At 33.3% G+C, this 25,620-nt stretch overlaps 3 protein-coding genes across 3 annotated transcripts; 2 read left to right on the top strand and 1 right to left on the bottom strand.

Moving 5' to 3' along the window:
* Window positions 1-8,315: 8,315 nt before the first annotated feature.
* LOC125198431 (nucleobase-ascorbate transporter 6-like) lies at window positions 8,316-11,863 on the top strand. Its single transcript, XM_048096799.1, has 14 exons — window positions 8,316-8,577; window positions 8,748-8,851; window positions 9,186-9,283; window positions 9,371-9,544; window positions 9,694-9,794; window positions 9,892-9,967; window positions 10,047-10,106; window positions 10,184-10,368; window positions 10,461-10,557; window positions 10,653-10,798; window positions 10,900-10,991; window positions 11,066-11,143; window positions 11,216-11,376; window positions 11,470-11,863. Exons 2-14 carry the CDS (start codon window positions 8,761-8,763, stop codon window positions 11,686-11,688), a joined length of 1,578 nt encoding a protein of 525 aa, XP_047952756.1. The 5' UTR covers window positions 8,316-8,577; window positions 8,748-8,760; the 3' UTR covers window positions 11,689-11,863.
* Window positions 11,864-17,069: 5,206 nt separating this feature from the next.
* Window positions 17,070-18,362, top strand: LOC125214993. Its single transcript, XM_048116261.1, has 3 exons — window positions 17,070-17,483; window positions 17,575-17,711; window positions 18,051-18,362. The coding sequence occupies exons 1-3, from the start codon at window positions 17,189-17,191 to the stop codon at window positions 18,156-18,158; spliced, it is 540 nt and encodes a 179-aa protein (XP_047972218.1). The 5' UTR covers window positions 17,070-17,188; the 3' UTR covers window positions 18,159-18,362.
* Window positions 18,363-19,470: 1,108 nt separating this feature from the next.
* LOC125193998 lies at window positions 19,471-25,078 on the bottom strand. The gene is made up of 12 exons (XM_048091992.1): window positions 25,002-25,078; window positions 24,336-24,426; window positions 23,811-23,863; window positions 23,531-23,699; window positions 23,229-23,367; window positions 22,813-22,976; window positions 22,399-22,599; window positions 22,122-22,299; window positions 21,623-22,035; window positions 20,976-21,151; window positions 20,130-20,881; window positions 19,471-19,994 (listed from the first exon to the last, which is right to left on the bottom strand). Exons 1-9 carry the CDS (start codon window positions 25,076-25,078, stop codon window positions 21,656-21,658), a joined length of 1,452 nt encoding a protein of 483 aa, XP_047947949.1. The 3' UTR covers window positions 19,471-19,994; window positions 20,130-20,881; window positions 20,976-21,151; window positions 21,623-21,655.
* Between the last annotated feature and the right edge of the window lie 542 nt (window positions 25,079-25,620).

The following is a 25,620-nucleotide window of genomic DNA, read 5'->3' as shown; positions in this document are numbered from 1 at the left end:
TGCAACCACACACGTAATACACACAACATGCAACGGCGCAGAATACATAAAATGGTGAATTCTGGAACCAGAAATGAAATACTACATTTAATAATAATAATTAATTTAATAGATTTTTAATAATAAAATAAATACTCTCTCGGTCCATTTAGCCGAGTCGTATTTTTTTTTTTTTGATTGTCCATTGTACCTGAGTCATTTTGTTTTTTTTTTTTGGCAAAAAACAACTTATTTATTCTCTTTTAATGTATTGTCTCTTCATCACTCTTCATTTTTCCTTTTCCTACTTTATTCTCCTTTCATTTAATTCACTTTTAACACTATTTCATAAATCTCGTACCGAAAAAAAAACGTCTCTACAACAGAGGAACGAAGAGAGTAATATAATATTTAAGTAGAACTAGTGTACGTGGGTGAAATTTTAGTATATTATTATTATTATTATTGAAGTAGCCCTAAATAAAAGATAAATATGGTTGTACATGCATATTATTCATCTAATGATTATATATGAATTGAAATTATAATAATTTGATTTTGAAAGATTTCAAAACAAATTTATTTTTATACTTGGACGGAGTGATTAGAGACACTTATGCTCTTCGTACGGGTAGTTGAGAGGGGCGGCCACTAAATCCACCATTGACTGCACACGCACGGTTTTCAGATCGAAATCTTTATTAAAAAGGCAAAATTGTTAGGGAGTATGATTAAAAGTATGATTCATGTTAGATTATTTATCCATTTTATCTTCTTTTGTGCATGCACCTAGATAGGGATGTCAATGTAGCCCGCAACCCGTGGGCTGGCCCGAATAGCCCGCCAAATTTATAGGGTTAGGGTTGAACTTTTATAACCCGAAATAAATCACAACCCGACTAGCCCGCACCCGATTAACCCGCAACCCGTTAGGGCCAGACCCGAAAACCCGATGGGCTGGCCCGGAAACCCGATAAAATTTTTATTATTGCAATTTTTACTCCTAATTCGACATTTCATTGATTGATTTTATAATTATAGATAACTAAAAAAAGTAACTTTCAATTTTTATATTAAATATATAAATTATATATTTAATTTTTATTAATATAATAATTGATAAATAAACTAAAAACTTTAAATTCACTAAAAAAATTATTTAAATTTCTAAAATATGCATTAAAATTTTACGAAATATCTCAAATATTAGTATTTGATTATGTTTATGATTGAGTTTAAGCATATATCTCACGTTTATCATTATTAAATATTTTACATTTTATGAATATAACTAATTTTCATCATTATTTATGGGATTGATCGCATGTTAATCTTATCGGTAGCAACCCGATTAACCCGCTGGGCTAGCCCGAAACCCGAGCTTTTAGGGTTAGGGTTGAACTTTTATAACCCGAAAGAAATCACAACCCGACTAGCCCGCACCCGATTGACCCGTAACCTGAATAGGATTGGCCCGAAACCCGGTGGGCCGACCCGATTGACATCCCTACACCTAGATGCCACATGTCTTTCGAGCTTATCGGACCATCCATGATCATATCCAACAACAAAGCATCATTCCCTAAACCCTCCTAAGATTGACCACAATGGTGGCCCACTTGGGCATGCCCAAATCACCATTTGTTGGGCATGCCCAACAAACTTGGCCACCACAATGGTGGCCCTCCGGACCACCAATTAAAATTATTAACATTTTTTTGTTACATTTTAATTTTAGCTATAATAAATATTATTTGCATATAATAATTAAAATACATAGTAAATATTATAACAAAATTAAAATCTTCATTGTTGGAATCCATGTTTTGAAACTTAAATTGAAATCAATTGGAAAGAGTGGAGTTTAGTTTGAGGTAAAAAAAATGGAGGAGAAATAATGAATATATAACAAAAAAATTTGAAAAATACAAAAAAAAAAAAATTAAAATCGGTGGCCAAGGGCCGCGGCTCTCGGCCCCTGCAGTGGCGGGCCGAGTCGCGTGCCCAAGAGCCTCGGCCTGGCCGAGAGCTCGGCTCTCTCTCGTCCACCCTGCGGCTCGGTAGTGGGGGGCCGTGCCCTGCCCAACTCCGGGCCAAGGGTCACGTCCCTCCCACTGTGGACACTCTAAGTGCCATCATCTTTCAAGGTTTTCACTGTATTAAACGGTTTTGAAAACATTGCAACTGTAACACTATATCTTACTATAATAATACTATGAGTCTATAACGTTTAACGAAGAAGTAGAGAGTAGTCACCGATGCATAGACTCGAGCATAGAGTGTCTCCTATGAGCGTCTCCTAATAACTCAAACCTCGACCTATTAATTAAAGGAGAAACGTCTTACCAACTGAACTGTGTTTCATCGTCTTTTCATCAATTTTAAATGCTAGAAAGGTGCATCTTCCGTTTCAATTTCCATCCACGATTATTTAGTTGCATTCACAATTATCACACTTCACATTTATATTAAGGTTTTCTCCCTAAATAATAGATGTTGGATTTAGCATATATCTACAAAAACTCGGCCCAACTTCCAAGGAATTAACACATATTTCAATGGGCTTAATCCATTGGATTAGGATGACAACCAAAACCAAAAAAACTAAACAAATTTCACATGTATGTAGACTTAGTGCAATTCATAAAGTTTGTGTAAAATAATAAATGTATTTCGAAGGTCTTTTAAGTTTTATTAAAAGTGGCTACTGACTTAGCCAATATGCAAAATAAAGTTTTAATAAAAGTGCCTTATTATGACGTACTAGTGTTAGCCCACGTGCGATGCACGACATAATATTTTTTTATCATAAATGTTTAAATTGTTAATTGATTAATTAAAATATGAAAATATAACTATATAAAATTAAAAAAGAAAAGAAAAGTTACACCGTCTATTGCTAATTAGGAATTCATTTAGAGTTACACAGTCTATTGCTAATTAAGAATTCAGTTAGAGTTTTGTACGGTAATGAACTTTTTGTATGACTAAATTAATAGTATTGAATTATATAAATTGTTTGATTGCTTACGTTATATTTAGGATAATCTTAATTTGAAATGCTTGGTTGATGGATCAAAATTTTCATTACAAATATTATAATAATTTTTGAATCACTTTTTTAACTATCCAATTAAATAAAATATTAACAAAAGTTAATTAATTATTCAGAATAAATAAATGACAAAAATATAAAAAGCATTTTAACAAAATGATCTCATTAATCTCACTCAGCAATTCATATCAATAATCTCATTAATGACCAATCAATTCTATAATTGATTATGTTTATTATTTTGGTAATTTCGAAAATTTAGCTTTCCATGAGTGAATTTTGTTGTTGATTATTTTTAGCACTTTTAAAAATTATACTTTCTATTCATCTTTAAACTGATTACACATCTCAGCACTTCATCTTAATTACCCAAAAAAACGTATTCCCCATGATTGTATGCTCAACTGGTTGAAAAAAAAAATCAATTTCATATAATATAATAATATTTTAATATACATCTAATATTTGGTTAATTTTGGAAGTGGAATAATCTAATTCTTCCAATTGGTATATATTTACCCCAATGATATCAATATTATTAAGTGAAAATTAAAATATTATAAATGATGGTAGACTTTCCATGCTACTAATATTCAATTAGTTCCATGATTCCATCACTTAAAATCAATCAACAATAAACCATTAATCAAAAAACAAAGAAAAAAATATATTTAATTAGGCTAAAGAATTCCCCTCTATCTTCTCTTATATATGCTCTAATACGTTTCTATTTATCTTCTCTTCCAATATTTTCTTTCCGCCTCCATTATTTGATTAACCTTCATCTTCTTTGGTAATCTTTTCTAGCACTTCCATTGTCATACGTTAGCGTCATTTTTTTCATCCAGTCAGTTTGCTTCCATTCGCTGGTAAGAACTCCAAACAAAAATCAATCACATATATTATATTGTAACTTTGTGTGACCACAAGAGTTCCATGATATAAAATTATGCAAGAAGTCCACTATTGAAAATCACAATATTATAAAAAATCATGGACAGTAAAATTTCACAAAATAGTGTATTTCAAAATCAAATTCAGCAATTTGCATTCCATGTTAGTTTGGACTTTGGAGCACTCGCCAACATTCATTTCTTCTTACTTTTATTGTTGGAATTTCGTTGAAAGAAGACGTCTTGTGAATGAGTATTTATAGAGACTTGTTTTATGTTGTATTTCATACTGCAATAATATCAATCAATTATGGTCAATTGACATTTATTTTAACGTTCATTTCTCTATTAAAATTTCAAATCAAATGCACCAATAAATTATGTAACCGATTGTGGTGTGGTGACAATATTAAATTGCTTTAATTGTGCATTATTATTTTCTAAACGCCCATAACTATTGAATATTTAAAGTCTTATCTAAATTTTTTTATTATTCAAAATAATGGTCAAAACTCGCCTTTTATATACGTATAGATATTGAAACCATTATAAACCACAAACAACATTACAAATTTGTAATTAGTATTGGTTTGGATCAGAAAGTATTATTAAAAGATAATTTCACGTTTTTTTTTTGACAAAAATTGATGTAGCGAAATAGTAACTTTTTCTTGTTTTTGCATGGGCTTGACATATTGGGCCTGAAAAGGGATGATTCAGCCCAATAGTAAAAATAGTAAAAATGGATCCAATAATAACTTAAAAATCCATCCGTAAATTATTAATTATTAATTTCATTTACTTTTTTAACCATAGAAAATTATCATGGATATATAGCCGAGAATTTGACGTGACATAGTCGAAGTAAATAAAACGGTGCTACTGTATCAAATTTCTTTCCATGTCAATTTCTCGAATAGACGGGTATCGATCCATGTTAGCACGATCATTGATTCGTTTTTTCTACGATTGCAAATTCCGATACAATCAGTAGTTGAATAATTTACATGCCATTTGTTATACATGAAATTAGAAAGTTGTGAAAATTTAATGTACAAATATATAAACCAAAGGGTTGGAGTAGTTTCAAAATTAGTTCTTTTTTGGTTCTCTCCATGGGTATATAAACTCGACATATTCATAGCAAACATTTGTCTTCTTAAAAGCATCTCCAACCATTCCACTAAACTTAAACCCATTTTAGTGTAAATATCACACTAAATATTAATTTTACTCCAATCATTTACACTAAATTCAAACTTAAAAGAATATTCTCTAAATTATGCCTTTTTTACTCACAAAATTTGAAAAACTTAGGTTTTGGTTTAGTGTAAACCTAAAGATAGGTATTTTTTTCTCAAAAACCAAAAATGAAATTGGTTTTGGAGTACTATTGGAGCTAAATACCTATCTCATTTTAGGTTTTAGAGTATCATTGGAGATTGGTCTTATTAACCAAAAGTTAGGACAAGTCTAAAATTCTCTCCTTTATTGTAGTTGTATTTATTTATTTGAGACGACTATGGCCTAAAATTTTGTTGTCTTGGTATGCTTTTAGGAAAAGTGAAAAAAAAAGAGAGAAAGACATTCCCTTTGAATCTTTTATAGCATTATACAGAATAAAAGGGTGGGGATTCAAAAGTTGAGAGAGTATCCACCGATCAATAGAATCAAAGCATATTAACAATGCAATTTCTCTATCACATCCACACGCGAGTTTTACATACGTATTAGACTTTGCTTAAGATAAAATCAGTTTAGTTTAATCAAATGTAAAGCTTCATAGTCTTTGATCTAAAAAAATAAAACAAAAAGCAAAAACTTAGTATAGACTTGGGTATTTTTTTACGAATCATGCTAATAACTTACCCAAATTTAAAAGAAATAAGCATTTCCAGTACAAAATTAAGAAGAGGAAGAGCAAAAGTAAGGAAAATCCAATAGTTCTCTCGTAAAATTTGTGGAAGTATTTAAAGCTATTGCTTATCTGAATAATGCTATTAGAATTTCCCAAGATATTATAATCATACACTATGATGAGGCTCTCAAGTCTCACCATCGCACAACAAAAAGAGAATGATTAAGGAGGATGTGAAGCTACATAGGAACAAGGGTTGTAATGAAATTTTCCGTCTGTAAAACCCGCCCAACCCTACCTAGAACCGTCCTTGTGCCTAAGGCATATATACCCGACTTTGATGTGGTTATATATATGACAAATGATTAGTGAGAATGATAACAATTGGTTGAAAAATCAAAAATTATTTTCAATCATTTGATCACAAATATTTACAATTGATATACTTTTGTACTAAACATAAATTCGAATATTATCAGGGGAAACAATATACTATACTTGGTCATCTATCAATTTTTGAATTTTATGTCTTCATTCAGCTTTTTCTTTCTTATGTAGAATCAAATTCTCATTGGATTCATACCTATGTCATGTTTATTTTTTTCTTAGTCCTTTTTGTAAGATATGGTGATGACTCCTCATCAATTACTAGTAGTAAACTAGACGAATAAGAAAAATGGTTCCTTATAGTGCAGCAGTAAATAACTATCCGAATGAAGTTGTTTAATATATCCTAAAAATAATGTTTCCTTATATGTATGTATTCTCATTTTTTCTCAAAAATAAAATAAAACAACAGAAAATTTTAATACATGCATGGTAATTTAGATAAATCTGAGAAGACACAAATTGGCTAATTTTTACTTGAAAACGTGAAAAGATCCTAAACTCAAGGCTGAACATGCTCAAAAAGTGTAGTTTGGGAAATGTGACTTTTATAAGATCCATCAAATTATGTCGTCATTATTTTTTCCATTCATATCAAATACTAAAAAAATTATTAATAATACAAATACTTGTATGTTAGAGCGATTAATTAATTTTACTTAGGATTTAAAATTCAGTAATGGGTTATTGATCTGTGACAAATAATTAAAACACTTACATTTTTTTCGAAGACCACTTTATTTTATTGTTACTTACAAATACATATATAATTGACGACATTTAAATCAGAAATAATGTTATCCATTATTGCATGTCCTAATAAGTAATAGTGGGTGGAAGAATAGGAGTAGGACAAGCAAGCAAATGCTGTTAGAGTGTGTATGTATGTGACCATATAGCATATATTCATGAAGAAATTACAGTTACCAACTTTAATTATTATAGAGTCGCAAAAGGATAGCTAATAAATACAAATCCCAACCCCTACAATAAACGTACTATATAGGACTAGTAATATAGTATGTACCACAAAATTAAACAAAATATGTGATTCAATAAAAATCAGTTATGTTTATGTATTGTATTTTTCTCGGGACTAGGACAATAAACTTTTGTTTTCTTGGTCTATCTTAAAATTCTATCCCAATGCAAGCTGTAAATTAAGATGAAAAGAACGTGTGGGTGAATATTGTTTGCTATCCCAAGTCGCACTCACTTTTTTGGTATCCCAAAATTCCTTTTTCAATGCATCGATTTTATTATGTTAATTACAATCTCTATTTTTTAGATGTACGGATTTTGTTGTTATCCAACTTAAATAGTACGAGTACTAACTAAATATTAATCACACACTTTGCATTGTATTTTACTCGTGCATGCATCCAAATATCCATTCGTTGTGTATATATTTGTATTTAAAGTCACATTGTATTTTGCATTTGAACTCAAAATCTTGATTTCAAACAATAATCATTCCATTTTTAGACTACCACATGCACACGTCTTACACTTATACTACTCCCTCTGTCCGCAAATAGGAGTCCCGTTTCTCCATTTTGGTCCGTCCGCGAATAAAAGTTCCGGTTTATAATTACTATAAATGGTAAATAGACCCCACATTCCATTTAAAACTAATATATACAAGTGAGACTCGTATTCCGCTAACTTTCTTCCACCACTTTTCTTAACATTTCTTAAAACCCGTGCCAGATAGGAATGAGACTCTTATTCATGGACGGAGGGAGTATCCACATTTGCTACTTCATTTAGTACTACAAACATATCTCAACGTGTCATAATATTAAAATAAATTGATATAAACAAATATAAATAAAAGATTAAAAACAAAAAAAAAGGCAAATAAGTCCACCACGTAATAAGACTAGTTTTGAAATCAATTGTTTCTCATACATCAGTCTGCAGCTGAATGCCTGACTTTAGACAGTCATCAGATATACACATTGAATTTTCTTGGATTTTGTTTTTTTTATTTAAGCATTTCAATTATGTAATTACTTCATCTAACCAAGAGCACATATGTGTTGACGAGTAGTGATTGCAGAAAGCCATACATTAATAAGCCATTAAATTTTGCTACACTGCCCATAGATTCTCACCAGTTTATGTTCCCAGTTCTTTTTCTTACATTTGCAGAGAGAGAATAGGCCATTGAAGCATAAACTTGGGACCAGTTTTTCATCTTTTTATCGTCACATTTTACACTTCTATTCCCTTTACTTTGTTCAAGAAATTGTTCTCTTAGCTATCTACAAAGTTCTTTCCCTCTTTCTGTTTATATAGTTTAACATTTTCTTGAAGTAATTACACTATTACAGCTCTTTTCCATATCTTCCCCTGAATTCATGTTCATGTCTTCTTCATTTCACTATTAGCAGAAAACAAAGGTATGCTGCAAACTCTCACGTCAACAGTTCTCTTGATACTTATGTTTCTGTGTTGCTTATAAAGTTGCAGTCTTTACATCATTTAAGCTTCTTTTTCGACGTTTCATAAATGATTTTTTCATAAAGTTTCAATCTTTTTTTCAACTGAGTATTTAACTTGATGTTTGCAGAGAGAGATAAGGAATGGCAGCAAAGCTAGATGAACCGGCGCCACACCCGCCTAAAGATCAGCTTCCAAATGTTGCATACTGCATCACCAGCCCTCCTCCATGGCGTCAGTATTTTCATGTCTTATCCTAATTAATTCACCTTTTTAGTGTATTCTGTTTTCTCTTTGAGATTGTGTCTTTCTAGGGTCAATCCTCTCTCTGATTGTGCATATCGGTAGTGTTCTGTTTCTTTCTGTTCTTCACAAAGTTTTGATCTTTTTCAAATTTTGAACTCTTATAACAAAATCTAGCAGTTTGATGTATGCATTGATATGATAAAAAAGATCCCACTTGTTCATTTCGGGTCATTAGCTTCACATGCTCCTGAATACTGAATTTTACGGCTGCTCAGTTTTATTCAGATCAATGAATACTGTGTTTGCACGATTGGTTTTGCAGCTGAGGCTATCCTTCTTGGTTTTCAACATTATTTGGTGGTGCTTGGCACGACTGTCCTCATACCCACTGCATTGGTTCCTCAAATGGGAGGAGGAAACGTGAGGCGAAACACAGTTTTTGAATCCGAGTATTGCTTTCTAAATGGTACCTTCCTTCATTAGTATCATCTGCTTGCATTTATGCAGGAGGAGAAAGCAAAAGTCATTCAAACTCTGCTGTTTGTTGCTGGGCTCAACACCCTCCTGCAAACATGGTTTGGAACTCGGTTACCTGCTGTAATCGGAGGCTCATACACCTTCGTCGCGCCCACAATCTCAATCATCCTATCTGGTAGATGGGATGATCCAGATCCTATCATGGTTTCTGCTTTTTGTCCTACTTTTAGTTTAAATTTTGAATTTTTATTAGACAGCTTTAGCCAAAAACGCGCAAACATCTCTCGTTTAACTTCAATTTTTTGTTTTACCTTCATAATTCTGATACATGTTTTAACTGCAAATATGTGCAGAGGTTCAAAAAAATAATGAGAGCTACACAAGGCGCGCTTATTGTTGCCTCGACCATTCAGATAGTGATCGGATTCAGTGGTCTCTGGCGTAACGTTGTGAGGTAAATCTACGTAACATAGCAGGCTCTGATTTACAGTCAACTTTTGATAGTATTGATATAAGCTATAAAACTTGGTTATGCATTACTGTTATGTCAGGTTTCTTAGTCCAATTTCAGTTGTTCCTTTGGTTGCTCTTTCTGGTTTTGGGCTCTATGAACTCGGTTTTCCCGGGGTACGTGCAAGCTTACTCGCCTCCTTATCTGTATATTATGAACCATTGTAACTTGATCTCTCTTCCCTTGCTTGTTCAGGTTGCCAAATGTATTGAAATCGGGTTGCCTGAGCTCATTCTTTTGGTTTTCTGTGGTCAGGTATAGCCTGAACTGGTTTCCAATTTCATTTCTTTTACTTTCATAAGACTAATCCCACTGCATAATGTTTACTGCAGTATCTACCACAACTGATTAAACCAGGAAAGCATATATTCGAACGCTTTGCAGTTCTTATTACTGTGTCAATTGTGTGGATTTACGCACACATTCTCACGGTTGGTGGTGCCTACGACGGGGCATCACCAAAGACTCAAGCAAGCTGTAGAACTGATCATTCTGGACTCATCAATGCTGCTCCATGGCATGTTCAAAATTTCTGCTTATTGGTGAATGCCACCATATCTACAGATATAACCACGAAGCTTTACTGATAAACGAGCTTGATTCATGCAGGATAAGAGTCCCGTATCCCTTTCAATGGGGAGCACCATCATTTGATGCTGGTGAATGCTTCGCTATGATGATGGCTGCATTCGTTGCTCTTGTTGAGGTCTGTTTTCACTTTGTCCTATGCTGTCTTTCGTTCCTTGAATTATCCGAAGTTTGTTCATATTTTCTGTACATTGCTTTTTGTGGCAAGCGTAGGCCACCGGTGGCTTCATTGGCCTGTCTAGATATGCTAGTGCAACCCCATTGCCACCGTCCATTCTCAGCCGAGGCATAGGCTGGCAGGGCGTTGCTACCTTGCTGTCTGGTCTATTTGGAACCGGAAACGGATCATCAGTATCCATGTAAAAACACACAACTAAAAGCTTCTTATCTCATATAAACAAGACAATGCTCATCATTTCAGCATATAATACTACTAAAACTTGTCTTGGCTTTCTTGTAGTGAAAATGCAGGCCTTATAGCTGCGACTCGCGTTGGCAGTCGAAGGACGGTGCAGATATCTGCTGGATTCATGCTTTTCTTCTCTGTTCTAGGTAGCCTTTCTTCCCATATCTTTGATTTCTTCTACTCAGATTAGTCTCTTTAACACAACATGTATCATTTGCAGGCAAATTTGGAGCAGTTTTTGCTTCAATCCCAATGCCTATTGTGGCTGCTTTCTACTGTGTCTTCTTTGGCTATTTAGGTAAGCATTTTCCTAATATCTTATTTTCATACATAACTTAAATATAACATTTTTATTACAACTCAAAAACAGGTGTTGGTGGCCTAGCTTTCCTCCAATTCTGCCAGCTAAACAGCTTCAGAAACAAGTTCATATTAGCAGTTCCCACTTTTCTAGGCTTGTCTGTGGCTCAATACTTCAATGAGTACACGGCTATCAAAGGATACGGTCCCACACACACGTCGGGGAGATGGGTACGTGCAGCCACTACTCTTTCGTTAATATGATCAAGATCGAGAGTAGTGATGCTCTGTCTCTTGACTGATTGAGTGATTGTTTCGTGGCAGTTCAACGACATGGTGAACGTGCCCTTCGCCTCCAAGGTGTTTGTGGCGGGCGTGCTGGCTTTCCTCTTCGACAACACGTTAGACAAGAAGGATCCCCAGATAAAGAAGGACAGAGGCAAGCATTGGTGGGTTAAGTTCAAGGATTTCAAGACTGATAATAGGAGTGAGGAGTTCTATGCCCTTCCTTTCAATCTCAACAAATATTTCCCATCTGTTTGAGTAATCTATTGCTTATTGGTGAAGCTTTTTAACCATTGTTTGTTTTGAAATGTTTCATTTTGGTGTGTGAAAATAGAGGGTATAAATAGCCTGTCCCATTTTCTTGTTGTTGCCTGTGAACTTAATTTGCTCATTGAGCTTTGATTTCATTAATAATCACTATAAGTTTTCATTAGAGGGTATAAATGGCCTGTCCCATTTTCAGTTTGAAATTAAATTCAACTGAAATTTTGTTTGAGAAGCCCAAATTATGATGGGTTGGAGAATAATAATGTAAAAGATTTGTGCTTTTCTAAGTAATGGGCTTCATTCCTCATCAAAAAAAGTATTGACTATACACAAAACCACTATATTCTAGCAAAAATTTGAAAATTTGAATTTATAAATCTTAAAATAGGTGTAATGTGTAGAAAATAAAATTTTAGAATAATATACTAGTCTTTCCAGGGGTTATTCGGTTTGCAAGTTTAAATATCAGGATTAATTAAAATATATGAGTATTGTGTTTGATTCATAGGATAACTCTCACAGCTTAATCTTAGATGAATAATCATGTGATGATTAGTCATAGTTATCCCCTCCAATTAAAATAATCTCATAACTTTACTCCTAGATGAATTATCCATGATAATTAGTTATGACAATCGAACGACACCTTATTAGATTATCAAAATAGAGTATTTATTACGCTAGCTCTAGATAGATCAAGTGGTAGTAGTATTTTTTTTATTGAAGTATAAATTTCAAATTGATAAGTTTCAGCAAACTTTTATGTGTGGATATTTTTTTTGTAACACTATCTATCACATTAAAAGAAAATAAAAAAATCAAATCAAGTACAGAAAATCATATGATTATTAGGAGGTAGGTTAGAATATATGTTGACCACAAATATTGTCTTCAACCACTTAAATTTGCGAAAAAGAAAAGAAGATATTTTGGATGTCACATACAAAGTACAAAATTTATTTAGAATATATCTTTAGACAAAGGAAAAAAAAAGTTTGATTATCAGTGTCACACCCAAGCCGATTTATGCCGAAAGTGAGCAACGATAGTATAATAAAACTTTTAGTAATTCAGATGCAAATTAAAGACAGGCAAATGAAAACATCCCTAAAAAAAGCTTATATCTTTCCAGTAATGGTATGTTTGAAGATCCAATGTACATTGTATCAAAGTTCAACACCAAGCATGAAATTTATGATCATGTGAAATGAAAGTATGAAACATCCAGGCTTTCGTTTGTCTTAAACACTTTTTTATGTATATTTTATTTTTGGGTGGCTAACCACTTGTATTATTGCATGAGGCCTAAATTATTAGACTATTGTCTACTTATATCCGATAAAGTTACATATATTGGCACCACATATTATATTTTGAAAGTATTTATTTTCATAGTAGTATTATTTAATTTTAATATCCCGCCCCCAGTTAAAAATTACAATTATTATTATTTTAATATAATTGTAATGGAATTAATTATTACTAGTAGTTACATTCTCCTTAACATATAAGAACACAGTGAAGAAGTTTTGCAGCTTTGTCTCTGAAATTAGAAACCATTAAAGCCAAAAGTGGTGCATGCACTGATTCAAGATTTTTTTGCTTTCAAAAGCACCACTGCAATCTAATTTTAAATCATTAAGAAGATTTCTTGACCAAATTGTTGTGATATTAAATTGAGTTTTAATCATAAAAATGTGGACCACTATGAATTGTCATTCGTCTGATCTGAAGACACAGACCTCACAAATTAATTGAGCAAAAATAAAATAAATTATTGCCATTTATTTTGTTTTCATTTGGAAATGAAACCACTTTGATCCACTCCTCTTTGTTTGCAGCTTCCAAGCTCCCAACCACCAATAATATCACTTTTACATCTGATAATTTTAGGAATTATTTATAATCACAATGTGATTTCGATGAAGTTTGTATGATCACAAGGTATTCAATATTTTTGCAATATAAACTTGTCTATAACTTTTGTTGCAGGCAGATCAAGTATTTAGCTGATCATAAAAACTTTAAAATTTTAATGTGTCTTTTGTAATATCATGAATTATAGTAAGCTCTAACTTAATTAGTGATATTTGTCACGTTGTAAGGTTAAGAGATTAGAATTCAATCTCTAAAATATATTCTCCCACCTCAACTGACAAAAATTAAAAAACAAGCAAATAAAAGAAATTTAAATATTTGTTGAAAATTATTAAATGACTGAGGTCAGGTGTGTGACATGAAGCTGAAATAGTATAAATTAAATATATAATCGGACCAGATTCGTGTAATGGGCATCACATTAATGTTAGCGAATTGAAGTAGGTATACATATATAAATTTTGCAAATAATATTCATTAATTATATCATAAACAAGAAACTTTCTTCACCAAAATAAGATTCTTTACACCAAACAACTTGACATCTTCGCTTAATTGATTTCACTAAAAAACAAAAGTACTGAACCGTACCATAACTAATTAAAAATTATTTGGAGATAACATTTATAAACTTGTTATTATTTCTTCTAGTAATATCTACAGTTTACATATATGGCACATGTATTCTGAATTTTGAAATAGTTTTGGACCAGTGATTAATTCCATTTTTTGATTATAAATGTAAATGAACTTGATTTACATTCGGTCCTACAACGGGCTTGTAATTGTTGAAATTGTAGATTATATTTATTCTAACATTCTTTTTTATAAATTCGATGTTCATATCTTGCTATTGCTTTGAAATATTAATATTTTTATATAGGTCACGGTTTATGATTGGACTCTTCATTATTAGTACTGTAAAATGTTTTAGATACATTTATTTAATTTTTTATCGCATAAAATGGTCGGACTACTATTTTTATTTTAGATCTCCTATATACTATAGCATTTTAATTAAATAATCAATTTTAATAATAGTATTAAAATTATCATAAATTGTGATGGCGATGGTACAACTATAAAATCATTAATTCAGTCAAGCTTATAGGATGATTGTAAAGTTAGAATGACTTGCGAAAAATAATTTTTATTTTGTGTATCTTAAAGGAAAGGAAACATCAATTTTGTAATGAAAGATGCGCATACAATTTGAATATAACTATAAGCATGTTGATTCATAGGTCGTATTCACAATAATTCAATATAATTCCTCTAATATGAGTCTATGTATATAGAGTAGGGGTAGCTATTGATGATAAAAACCATTTAATTGTTTGATTAAACCATTCATTTCAATTTATTGCATCTTCATTGGTGTTGACCACACTTGGCGCAAAAATAAAGAAAGAAATTAATTTTATTGATGGTTGATTTATACAGGTTTGGACGCATGGGCAAATAGAGCTATGTATGTATCATGATTAAGATCACGTCACCCTCAAAATTGATTTCTTTTTTATTTCCTAAAAATAACAATAAATAATTTAATCTGAACCTCAAAAATCTAGTCAAACTGTCAAACATAGGTCATGCACAATTATTAGAAGCAAGGAGTGCTGCATTACACATCAATGGGTGGTGGTGCATGAGCAATAATTAGTGTCTTACTAGAGGTGACTGAAATCTATAAACATGAATATCCAAAATCCAATTAATTATAAAAATAAAACAAATTTCAAGAAGAAGAATAAGAGGAAGAAGAGAAGAGAAGAGAAAGTAAAAGGGGCATTCCTTTAAGTAAAAAAAAATTGTAGACAGAGAGTGGGGTTAGCTAGTTTGTGTTCCATGTTTGGGAAACAAGATTAAGATGAAAAGTCAGGAAACGAAGAAGGATTGTTAGTAGTAATATTTTGGAAATGGGTAATCTTGAAAATGGCAGGAAATGTTTGATAAAGGAGGAAGTGGGCATGGACAAAACCTGCACATTTTTTTAATTTTTAATGTTGCTGGTGAGGCATCGATGGTGCAATGTAATCCCACAAAGATAAAACCAAAAACTTCACATGCGACATCCACTTATTGTTGCTTTTCTTTGTTGGATCTATTGCTTTTGCATGCCACACAAAGATAGATATATATATATATATATATATATATATATATATATATATATATGTTCTAAAATTTCTCCGTCCAAGAATATTGTTGAGATTATCTTCTTTGAAAGTATAGTACTTAATTTATTCCAAATGCAAGACATTGAGTGAACAAGGGAATTAGGGGCTATATATATACAAAAATTATTTGAGTTTCAAGAAAAAATCACAGGCGCTTCTTGATGTTGCTTGCTATGGGAATGATTTTTTAGAGGGACGAGGCGCGGTGTGTTTGGCGTTGGAATGAAGATAAGATCGAGACAAGAATCGAGACAGAATTAATCTAAGGAAAAAAGAAGAAGAAATCAATATAGATTTATTGAAAATGGGGAGAAACAATTTTTTTTATTACATAATTTAAATAAAATCAAATAAATTGCTACTACTAGTAATTTTTTATGATTTGAAAGAAAGAGAAGTGTCCCTCTCGAGCCTTGGGGCGCTCAACCACGCTCGCACTCCACTTAGATATTGATCATCAAACCATGTGGGATTTGCACTCAATTCACCAAAAACTAGTATAAATTTAATAATCTATAAATAACAAACAAATTGATAATGCTCTATTAAAATCAGATTAATTAGTTAGAAAATACAAACTTAATACAGATATTCTGCTATTTTACTATTTACATAGATGAGATGATATCACTACCCATACAAATGCATACCAGCTTGCTTGTACTCCCTCCGTCCCACTTTAGGAGTCCCGGTTGAGTTCGGCACGGGTATTAAGAAATGTAAAGGAAAGTTGGTGAAAAAAATAGTGGAATGTGGGTCCTACCTTTTTATATTAGTTTTATAATAAAATGTGAGTGGAAAAAGGTTAGTGGAATGTGGGGCCTATTACCAATTATGGAATATTCCAACCGGGACTCCTAAAGTGGGACATCCAAAAGTAGTAAACCGGGACTCCTAAAGTGGGACGGAGGGAGTAAAAAGTTAACTATGGCATAACTTGAAATAGAAAAGCCCACTTTATTCGTCAGCAAATTGCATTGCTGCATAGTAAAGATAAAAGATTCTAACCGTAAAAGTAAATAGTGTGAAATAAAAAAGCAACACTCTGCATTATGGCTCGCATGATTTCAACGTTAATAAAAAAAGTTTTACATTCATCATTTACTACTAAGTGGTCCTAAGCAGACACTACCTCATCATCTTCTTACATGTTTCCTTTTTTTTTTTGTCATAAAACACAGTAAAAAAACCCAAGAATCCCCAATTTATTTCTTACAGTGAGCATGACGTCATATATCAACACTCACACGTGGCTATTAATCAATAACCATGGGGTGGGGTTTTTGTATATAAGTATACATAAGAAGGTGAAGTCATGCTCAAGATTAGTTGGGTGTGGCTATAAAGAGCCTTGCTGAAAATTCACATCTTCTTCCTCATCAACTCACACAAACAAAACTCATTTACCAAATTAAAACTATTTGGTGAAGAAGATGGGAAACTGTCAAGCAATTGATAGTGCAACTCTGGTGATTCAACATCCAAATGGAAGAGCAGACAAGCTCTATTGGCCTGTCTCCGCAAGTGAAATCATGAAGATGAATCCCGGCCACTACGTAGCCCTCCTCCTCACCACCACCTTGTATTCCTCCCCCGCTGCCGCCGCCAAGAATAATAGCACTAGTGTAGATAGCAAGAACACCCCTCTTCGAATAACCAGGATCAAGCTTCTTAGGCCAACTGATACACTTGCTCTTGGTCATGTCTATAGACTTGTCTCATCTAAAGGTTTCTTTTTTCTTTCTTTCTTTATAATATTGTTCATTTCACTATTTTCTTGAAATCATTTTTATTTAATTTTTTTTTTTAATTCTTGCAGAAGTGATGAAAGGTTTGTGGGCTAAGAAACAAGCTAAGTTGAAATCAGAGGGTGCTGACAAAATCATGACAGAGAAAATAAGTCCAGAATTTGAAGCAGAAATTAGGAAAAATTCTGAAATTGAGAAGGCTGAAAAGGTAATTATTTAATTCTTTAATTAACTAATTGCAAGATTAATTTATACTGCCAAAGTACTTTTGAGATTCCCATAGTTCTGTTAAAAAAAAAAGTGATTAAGAGCTAGTAGTTCTTGAATGAATTTTTTAGTTAATTAGTAGTAGTATTATTGCATGATTAAAGAAAGTGGAAATTAGTACACATACAGTTCAACAAAGTGATGATTAAGATGACAAAAAGCAGTGATATTAACTGGCCTTCAAATAAATTTATATTAGCAACCTGCGGCCAGGTAGTTTCAAGCTATACAGCTAATGTTTCCAATAATTTTAATAAAAAATTTTAATGATTTATTTCAGGTGAAAGAAAGGCAGAGATCAAGAAATAATTCATCAGTAAATTCCGGAATATCAAAACCCAGAGGCTGGCAGCCATCATTAAAAGCAATTTCTGAAGCTGGAAGCTGAATTACTTTTTTAATTTTTACTACCTTTTTTACTTTTTTTTTTTGGCCTGTTGTTGGATTGAAGATTGAAAAGTAGTTCAAAACAGGCAGATTGAAGAGGGTTAATTTTGAAGGGTTAATTCAGTGAATAGCAGATTCTGTTTTGGAATATATACTTTAATCATCTGCTGCCTTTCATGTATATACAACTCCCTCTTTATCTTTATCTTTATCTTTCCATTTTAAATTTGAGGAATCAGATTTCCGGCCGAAATAAATTAATTTCTAGCATTTTTTTATTGGTTGAGCATCGAGTTATATTTACGTGTCACAACTTATTAATATTCTTGAATAGAATTTGTCGATATGAACAATGCTAGTATATGGAATTTGTCACCACCAAGTGTGATGTATACTTTTGTTCTTGGTATTATATGTATGTCTGATTAGATAAATTATTGTTCATTTTTCTTATAAATACAGAAGTAAAAATTGTTCAAGATTGAGATCGTGGAGTATAAAATTATTAAATAAATATAGTAATATTGTTTTTAGTACTGTAATTAATTTTCAATTGATTACCTGGCTCTTGAGTCTTGCCTCTTGGCAGTTGGTACGGGTCCTCCCTGACAAAAAATAAAATAAAATAAAAATATTACAAATACACTACTTTGTAACAATATTATTATCGACTTGACTTACGTAACAAACAAATGATAACGTAAATAACAAAGAAGAATATAAGTAATAAAATAGGGTGGGATGTCCCTTTAAATACGTAAAATGCGGAAATACTCGTATTTAATAGTAATAAAATTGGGGGGAAATTAATTATATCAATTGGCCATATAATTAATAAATTAATGCTCTTTCTCGGAATCTAGAAGAAGAATGTGATTATTTGATACTGGCTAGTATTTGCATCTGAAACACGTGAGTATTTATATTAAGTAAATCAGACCCAATTTTAAAATTACAACTACAATACATTTTTATCTGAAAGTCTCCCCAATAGTTTATATTTGTCTTTAGAAAACAATTTGAATCATACATCATATAATTAATCAAGTAACTCTTGGTTGTTAAGAAGAGAAATATTCATTGTGAAGACAAAAGTTGAAAACAACTGTTTGCCAGAACAACCATGACCTGTTGCTAGGACCATATTCTATAAATTCTTTAAAAAAAGTAAAAATACAACATTATATTGTCATCTTTCATGTCCTATCTAAATTTACAATAAATAACCAAATAAACTACTATTACACATTAAATGGATTGACATAACAAAACAAATTTAGCAATATAGTTCAAATGCTTCACATATGTTGATATAACAGTGAATGTGGCTATTTCATAATGAAATTCAATGGACAGTGTTCACCATATTGATTGGTATGATATCACTATCATTCAAAATAATTAAAATACGAAACAAGATAAAGGAAAAAATAAACAAAATATCTGGGTTATGACATTCGCATGTCACAGTCTTAAAATAAGAAATTTAAATAGATTATCTACACTGACTTCATCGCCTATAGCAGATAAGCTTCCTACTCACGATCAAGGCTAATATAGTACAAATGGAATAAAAAGGTAAAATCCAAGGCATATGATAGCATAATAAAATTTGGCTGTCACAATCTTTAAACATCTTATCTTCATTGAGTTCATCGACAGAGACCAGAATGTGTTTCTAGTCATAACATTCTTCAATGAAAAAGCACAAAATCTCAAGAGCCAACTCAATGTAGTGATAATGTTTTTTAACCTACCTTTGGGAACTGCTCAAGATACCGTTTTCTGGATTGACTGAACGTTGTTGCAGATGTTCCAAACAACTCCATAGCATCATCTAGAACACGGATATTTTCTCTCGATAAGATGAATACTGAAAATCAGCTTCATGTATATTCAAAGAGGCTGATAATAACAGAGGAAAGCATCTATAGCTATTCATCTATTAGAAAAATTTTCCAAGTCCACTAACCTTGCTGAAGTTGTTGATTTGATTTGCTTCTCTGGCTCTGCAGACAAGATAGATTGTGAAGCACATATGATTCAAAAAATCCATCAGAATGAAGTAGATTTGACTACCTTATGTACAACATTACTAAATTTCTGATGTTAGATAGCTGACCACTAGTAGTCCTTACACGAAAACTTGTCTTCTTTGAAAGTGTGGAAACAAGCGCGATCCTTAACTATGATTTCTCTATCACAAAATTTGGGATGGCCTTGAGAACTGCAAGGCAGTCCTCACATGTCCTCAGATTCTTCATTATTCGAATAGAAGCAAACGAGATGTGTGTGACGTCAGCAGCATAACCAACTAGCCCTACTCTTTTTAAAGCCTTCTCTCAAATCTCAGCTATCTGAGGATGAAATACATCAGCAACTCTGAACTCATGAACAACACTATCTATCTATCTATCTCTATCCAGCAACATCCGATATCTACCACAGTCGAGTTACTCAAAACAAGTAATTATGCGCTCTCCAAAACTATGATTGGAATGAATTCTGCAGGCACTGAATAAAGCCCTCCATACAACCACATCTGGATTCGTAGGCATGCTCTTGGCTATTCCAAAATCCTTTGCCAGATACCCAACCGGCCAGGCATATCAACTTAAAGCCATAGTGCTCAATCTTAGGCACGATCCCCACAAACTCTCCATGCTGTAAAACATTGATGAGCCCTGCTACACAACACCTGAATGTTTTGCATCCATTGAGAACCTGCCAAATAATGATATCTTTAGAGTTCAGTTTTCAGCTAACATTAGCTGAAACACACGAATAGCTTCCTTTCCATACCCATGGATAGACAAACCTGATATCACACTAGTATAGTTGTGAATGTCTCCTTTCGTGTCAAAAACTCAATATGCACAATCAATTGTCCCACACTTGGCATACATATCAATGAGTGCAGTCATAGTATTAGATCTTTGTAAACCACGAGTACTATCGATATAGCCATGAAACCACTTCCCTCTATCCAAAGACCTGAGATTAGCACAGGCAGAGAGAGCACAGACAGTAACAGTTTCGTTAGGCATGACTTCACAGAACAAATCACGGAAATATCTAAGGGCCTCAGTGTGCCTTCCTGAGGTAACAAAACCAGAAATAATACAACTCAAGAAACACCATTTCTCAACGGTATTTCCCGACAAACCTGAGTTGGCATGCGATTGACTCCACAGTACAAGTTTTTTTAAAAAAATTCACTCTACTGTCAAGATTCTGTTACAGGAGCATTTTATTAGACTTAATCACAAAGCTATAGAATATTGGTTATCAAAGTACCAGCTTGAATTTACTAAATAGCTCTGGAAACTCCTTTCACTAAAGGATTACATAACAATGACATCGACAAACTTCTTTCATTTTAATGCAAATAAAATTTGAACATAATATCCCTTACTTTTATCATACTTATTGATAATTTATAAAGACAAGTCTCATGATACATACACAGAATCGAAGTGGCAAGAATGAATAGGATTATTAGGCAAGTCTCCTCCTCTTGCACTTGCAAGTACGAGCAGCACAATAAAACATCCATTCACTCAATGAGAACCATAGACTGGAGAGTTTCTTCCACCACTTGGTTGGCGGATTAGCAACCTGAGCACTCAGAATATCGGGAATATAACACCACATGGGGTTTGGGCTTCCAGGGTAGTCGCAGTTGAAATCAATACCATAAACCAACTGCTGATCCACTGTTAATGCAGACTTTGAGCCTTCCTTTGAACCTCCAACTGCCTCCATCTCGCCACCTGCTGCACTCCCCTGCTGCATCCACTTTCCACTAAATTGCTCATCTCCTGGAAAAAAATGTTGAATCTCGAAGCCTATTTCTAAATCCTCCAAATCCTCATAAACTGGAAATCAGGAGGAAGAAGAATTCAACACCTTCACGATATTATGCCCAAAAACCCCTTTTCAGTAAATAGGATGCATATCTGACCTGAGGTATCAAGAGGGGTGAGTTGAGAATCAGTATTGAATACCACTCCTCTTTCTTTTGATCCAAGAGTCTCATAATCACATTTGGCCCTTGTGATTGGGTATGTAAACTCATTTTTAGCGTCATATAACACAGATGCTCTTTCTAATACAGATCTCAGTATCTTGAGTGCATCATCCTATCAGGGGTCAGTAATTCATTAGTACAAGTAGGAGTAGGAGACACCACAATTGCATAAGAAAATCTATGCACAACAACAAATTAAAGGCCACCCCACCTTTCTATCAGCAGACAGATTATCAATCCCAACAAACTGGGACTCTATCATTTCCCCCTTGAGTTTTCCCACACAATCATAAATAACACATCTTTGAGGTTCAGTCGATGATTTGTGACAAAACATCTTTTCACAATCAATTTTGCACTTCTGAGCATGACTCTTTATCGTCTCCCATATGCCATCACCGACATCTAATATCTGTATGCATATTACAAAGAATTATATATTTCTCATGCAATGTAGTAGTATGCTGCAAGTTGGCTTTAGAAGCAACTAATAAACCATGAACTCTAAACTTAAGTTGATTGAACGAGCGACAAAACATATAGCATGAATCCTAGTATGCAAACAAAATCTGGTTTCGCCACTTGATAAATCAAACAAGTATAAATAGTAATAGGTGACTATTACTGTGTTTTGCAGCTCATCAGGATTGACATGGAGCCAAAACAAAAAATCTTGCACAGTTTCAATGTATTTCTTTTTCAGCCTATCACGGCGCTTGCCAGTCCTGTCAATTCCCTTCAATCTCCAAACTTCAGAAGTAAGATATGGACAGGGAAATTTGCCATACTCTGTAAAAGGAAACCAGCAGTTATATGGAAGTTTCTTCATCCTCTTTAAGATTAAACCAGCAGTTACATAATCTATGGCATCTAAAGACCATGACAGAAGGAGATGAGACTAAAAACTCAAACTTCTATGACACTAATTTTAATATTTTATCTGCAACAGAAGCAGCTGTTTGGTAGATATGAAGAGTTACTTGGTAAAGAACAGTAAAACGAAACAATTATTAAGTTGAACATGGAGTGATAAGAACGTACGTTTGTGGCGCTTATCTCTGACCTCAATGTGCGGTCCATGCTTCTTGCACAGTGGTTCCTTCAAGATTCTGCCCAATCCTCGCTCCCAGCCTGCAGATGCACAACTTGATCCAGTCTTTTTTGTGTCCCAACTTAATACCTTTCAAATCTGCAACACCGTTCTTGAGCAATATATAGACACTTTTAGGAGAAAAGTGAGGCTTCTTCTTATCTCCTGTTTGAATGATGCTTCTCTCAAACTTTTCAAGAGTCATGCTGCTTTCATCACCATCACCATTGTCCTCAAGAAGTAGTATCTCCACCTTTGCAGAAGATCCAGGGCCACAGGTCACAGTATGCTCGTTCGAATCAAGCAGAGCCAACTTCAGGCACACATCTTTTAACCCTTTAAGCTCCCCCCCTGTCACAGCATCGGCTACTTTATTTCCCAAGAACTTCAGCTGTAAGCTCCTTTCCTTGGGAAACTCATTCCTGTTAGCACATTAGAAACGAAGCCAGAATTCATTATCTACCACAAGGGTGGGCCTTTTCTTGATCGGAAAATAAGAGAAAAAATGAGTAACCAATAACATAAATTCTCACCGAGTCGCTTCACTCAAAAGCCTCCCTGCAGCAGGCTGAGAACCCTCAATTAACTAAAACAAAGGATATCTGTCAAATATCCAAATTGCAAATCAACCATAAAAAATTTCTAAAGACTAGAAAATATCGAGATCCACGACAATTTAAGATTTTATGAAGGGTATACCTTGAAGTTGAAGTATAAGTTTTACTATTGAGAGACAAAAGGCTCTGGTTCATGAAGTCTCAACTTGTAACGATCTAATGGGAAAAGAAACATTGAGATGGAACAGTCCAAAAAGTTTGAACAGAAACTCAAGCTAGGCTAAGGGTTAAATTAGGCTGCTATAGTGTTTTATTACATACTAATATATAATCAATCATGATGTTGAGACTTGAGACATCCTCTTGACAAAGTCAGACAAACAAGAACACCTACAACATGCATCAATCCTAAGCAAACCTCCTTTGACAGCAATCAATCCTTTGTAAAATGGAAATATAGCATTCATTAAACATAAAAGAGAAGATGTGCATGCAACTCACTATTCTACGAACTCGGTCGAGAGAAACTGGACATCCTTCGCTAACCGCTTGGCTATGCAAATATATAGCCACATCTTCCATAAAGCTAAAGCTATCATGAAGGGAGTAAGGAAAGATAGAGACATGTCAAAGTAATAAAGCAGTAATACTGAAAACTTAGTAAAATCAAGAATGAATAAATGAAAATTCCAAACTGTGGCAATTAACAATTTTCGATATTTTCAAGGAAGCAAATCATATTAATGAACATAAAAGGCTAATTAAAGGATTCAATAAATCATAAAAGAAACACCAACTAAAAGAATATACTTTGTTAAAGACAAAATTGAGCAGCATCCGAACCCACCTGCGGCTCTTTTTGTTGCTCAAAAGTATCACCCTCTAAAGTTGAAATAATATCCATACATATCAGAAAGGGAAACGAACAATAAAAGGAAATTTAGTGTAAAAGTGATTATAACAGCAAATCTCCACAACCCATATCTCCTCAAATCATGTAAAGACAAAGCAAGAAATGAAAACACGCAACGGTACTCAAAATCAAGATGAAGAATTTTACCAGTGAAAGAGCCTGTTAAGCTGAAAAGCGCAACCCCATCTTCAAAATGGGGCAAGCAGAATCGAAACACCCAAAATCAAAGAGATAATTGCTCCAAATCGATATACCTTCCTAGAGTTGGAACAAGACGAGCATCTGAACAACTTGAGTGCTCAGATGGACCGCCGTTTGGATCACGTTCCATCTCTCTCCAGCAACAGCAGCGAAGAATGTCTTAAAAGATGAATGCTTGTTTCCTAGCTGAGTTGAATCTTCATCATTACTGAGTAGTTTCATATAAATAGGCTGAAGCAAGCACCAGTCAATGAGTATTGGGCATTACCGCGTGCCCTCATCGACCACATTGCTTCTGTGGCATGTAGATTTTCTCCGATGCATGTATTCTATAAATTTTTATTTTTATTGAAATTGTTTATGGAAGTTTAATCCACTATAGCTTTAATTTGACAGGAGCGGTATGTCAGGGAAAAAAATTCAAAAAAAAATAATAATTCAAGTATTTACGAGCAAATAACTTTATAAAAAACTCATAGCTAACTTTTAAAATGGGAAAATACATTGTACTACTCCCTCCGTACGCGATTTATAATCTCACTTTAACTCGATACGAATTTTAAGAAATGTGAAGGAACTTAGTGCAAAGAGTTAGGGGAATGTATGTCTTACTTTTTATATACAGTACTTCCTCCGTTCCATAGTAATAGAGTCATTTTGTCATTTTGGTAC

This window comes from Salvia hispanica, chromosome 1, assembly GCF_023119035.1.
Source record: "Salvia hispanica cultivar TCC Black 2014 chromosome 1, UniMelb_Shisp_WGS_1.0, whole genome shotgun sequence".
Lineage (NCBI taxonomy): Eukaryota > Viridiplantae > Streptophyta > Magnoliopsida > Lamiales > Lamiaceae > Salvia > Salvia hispanica.
The sequence above is the reverse complement of the archived record's forward strand: the minus strand, read 5'-3'. Positions and strand labels throughout refer to the sequence as shown.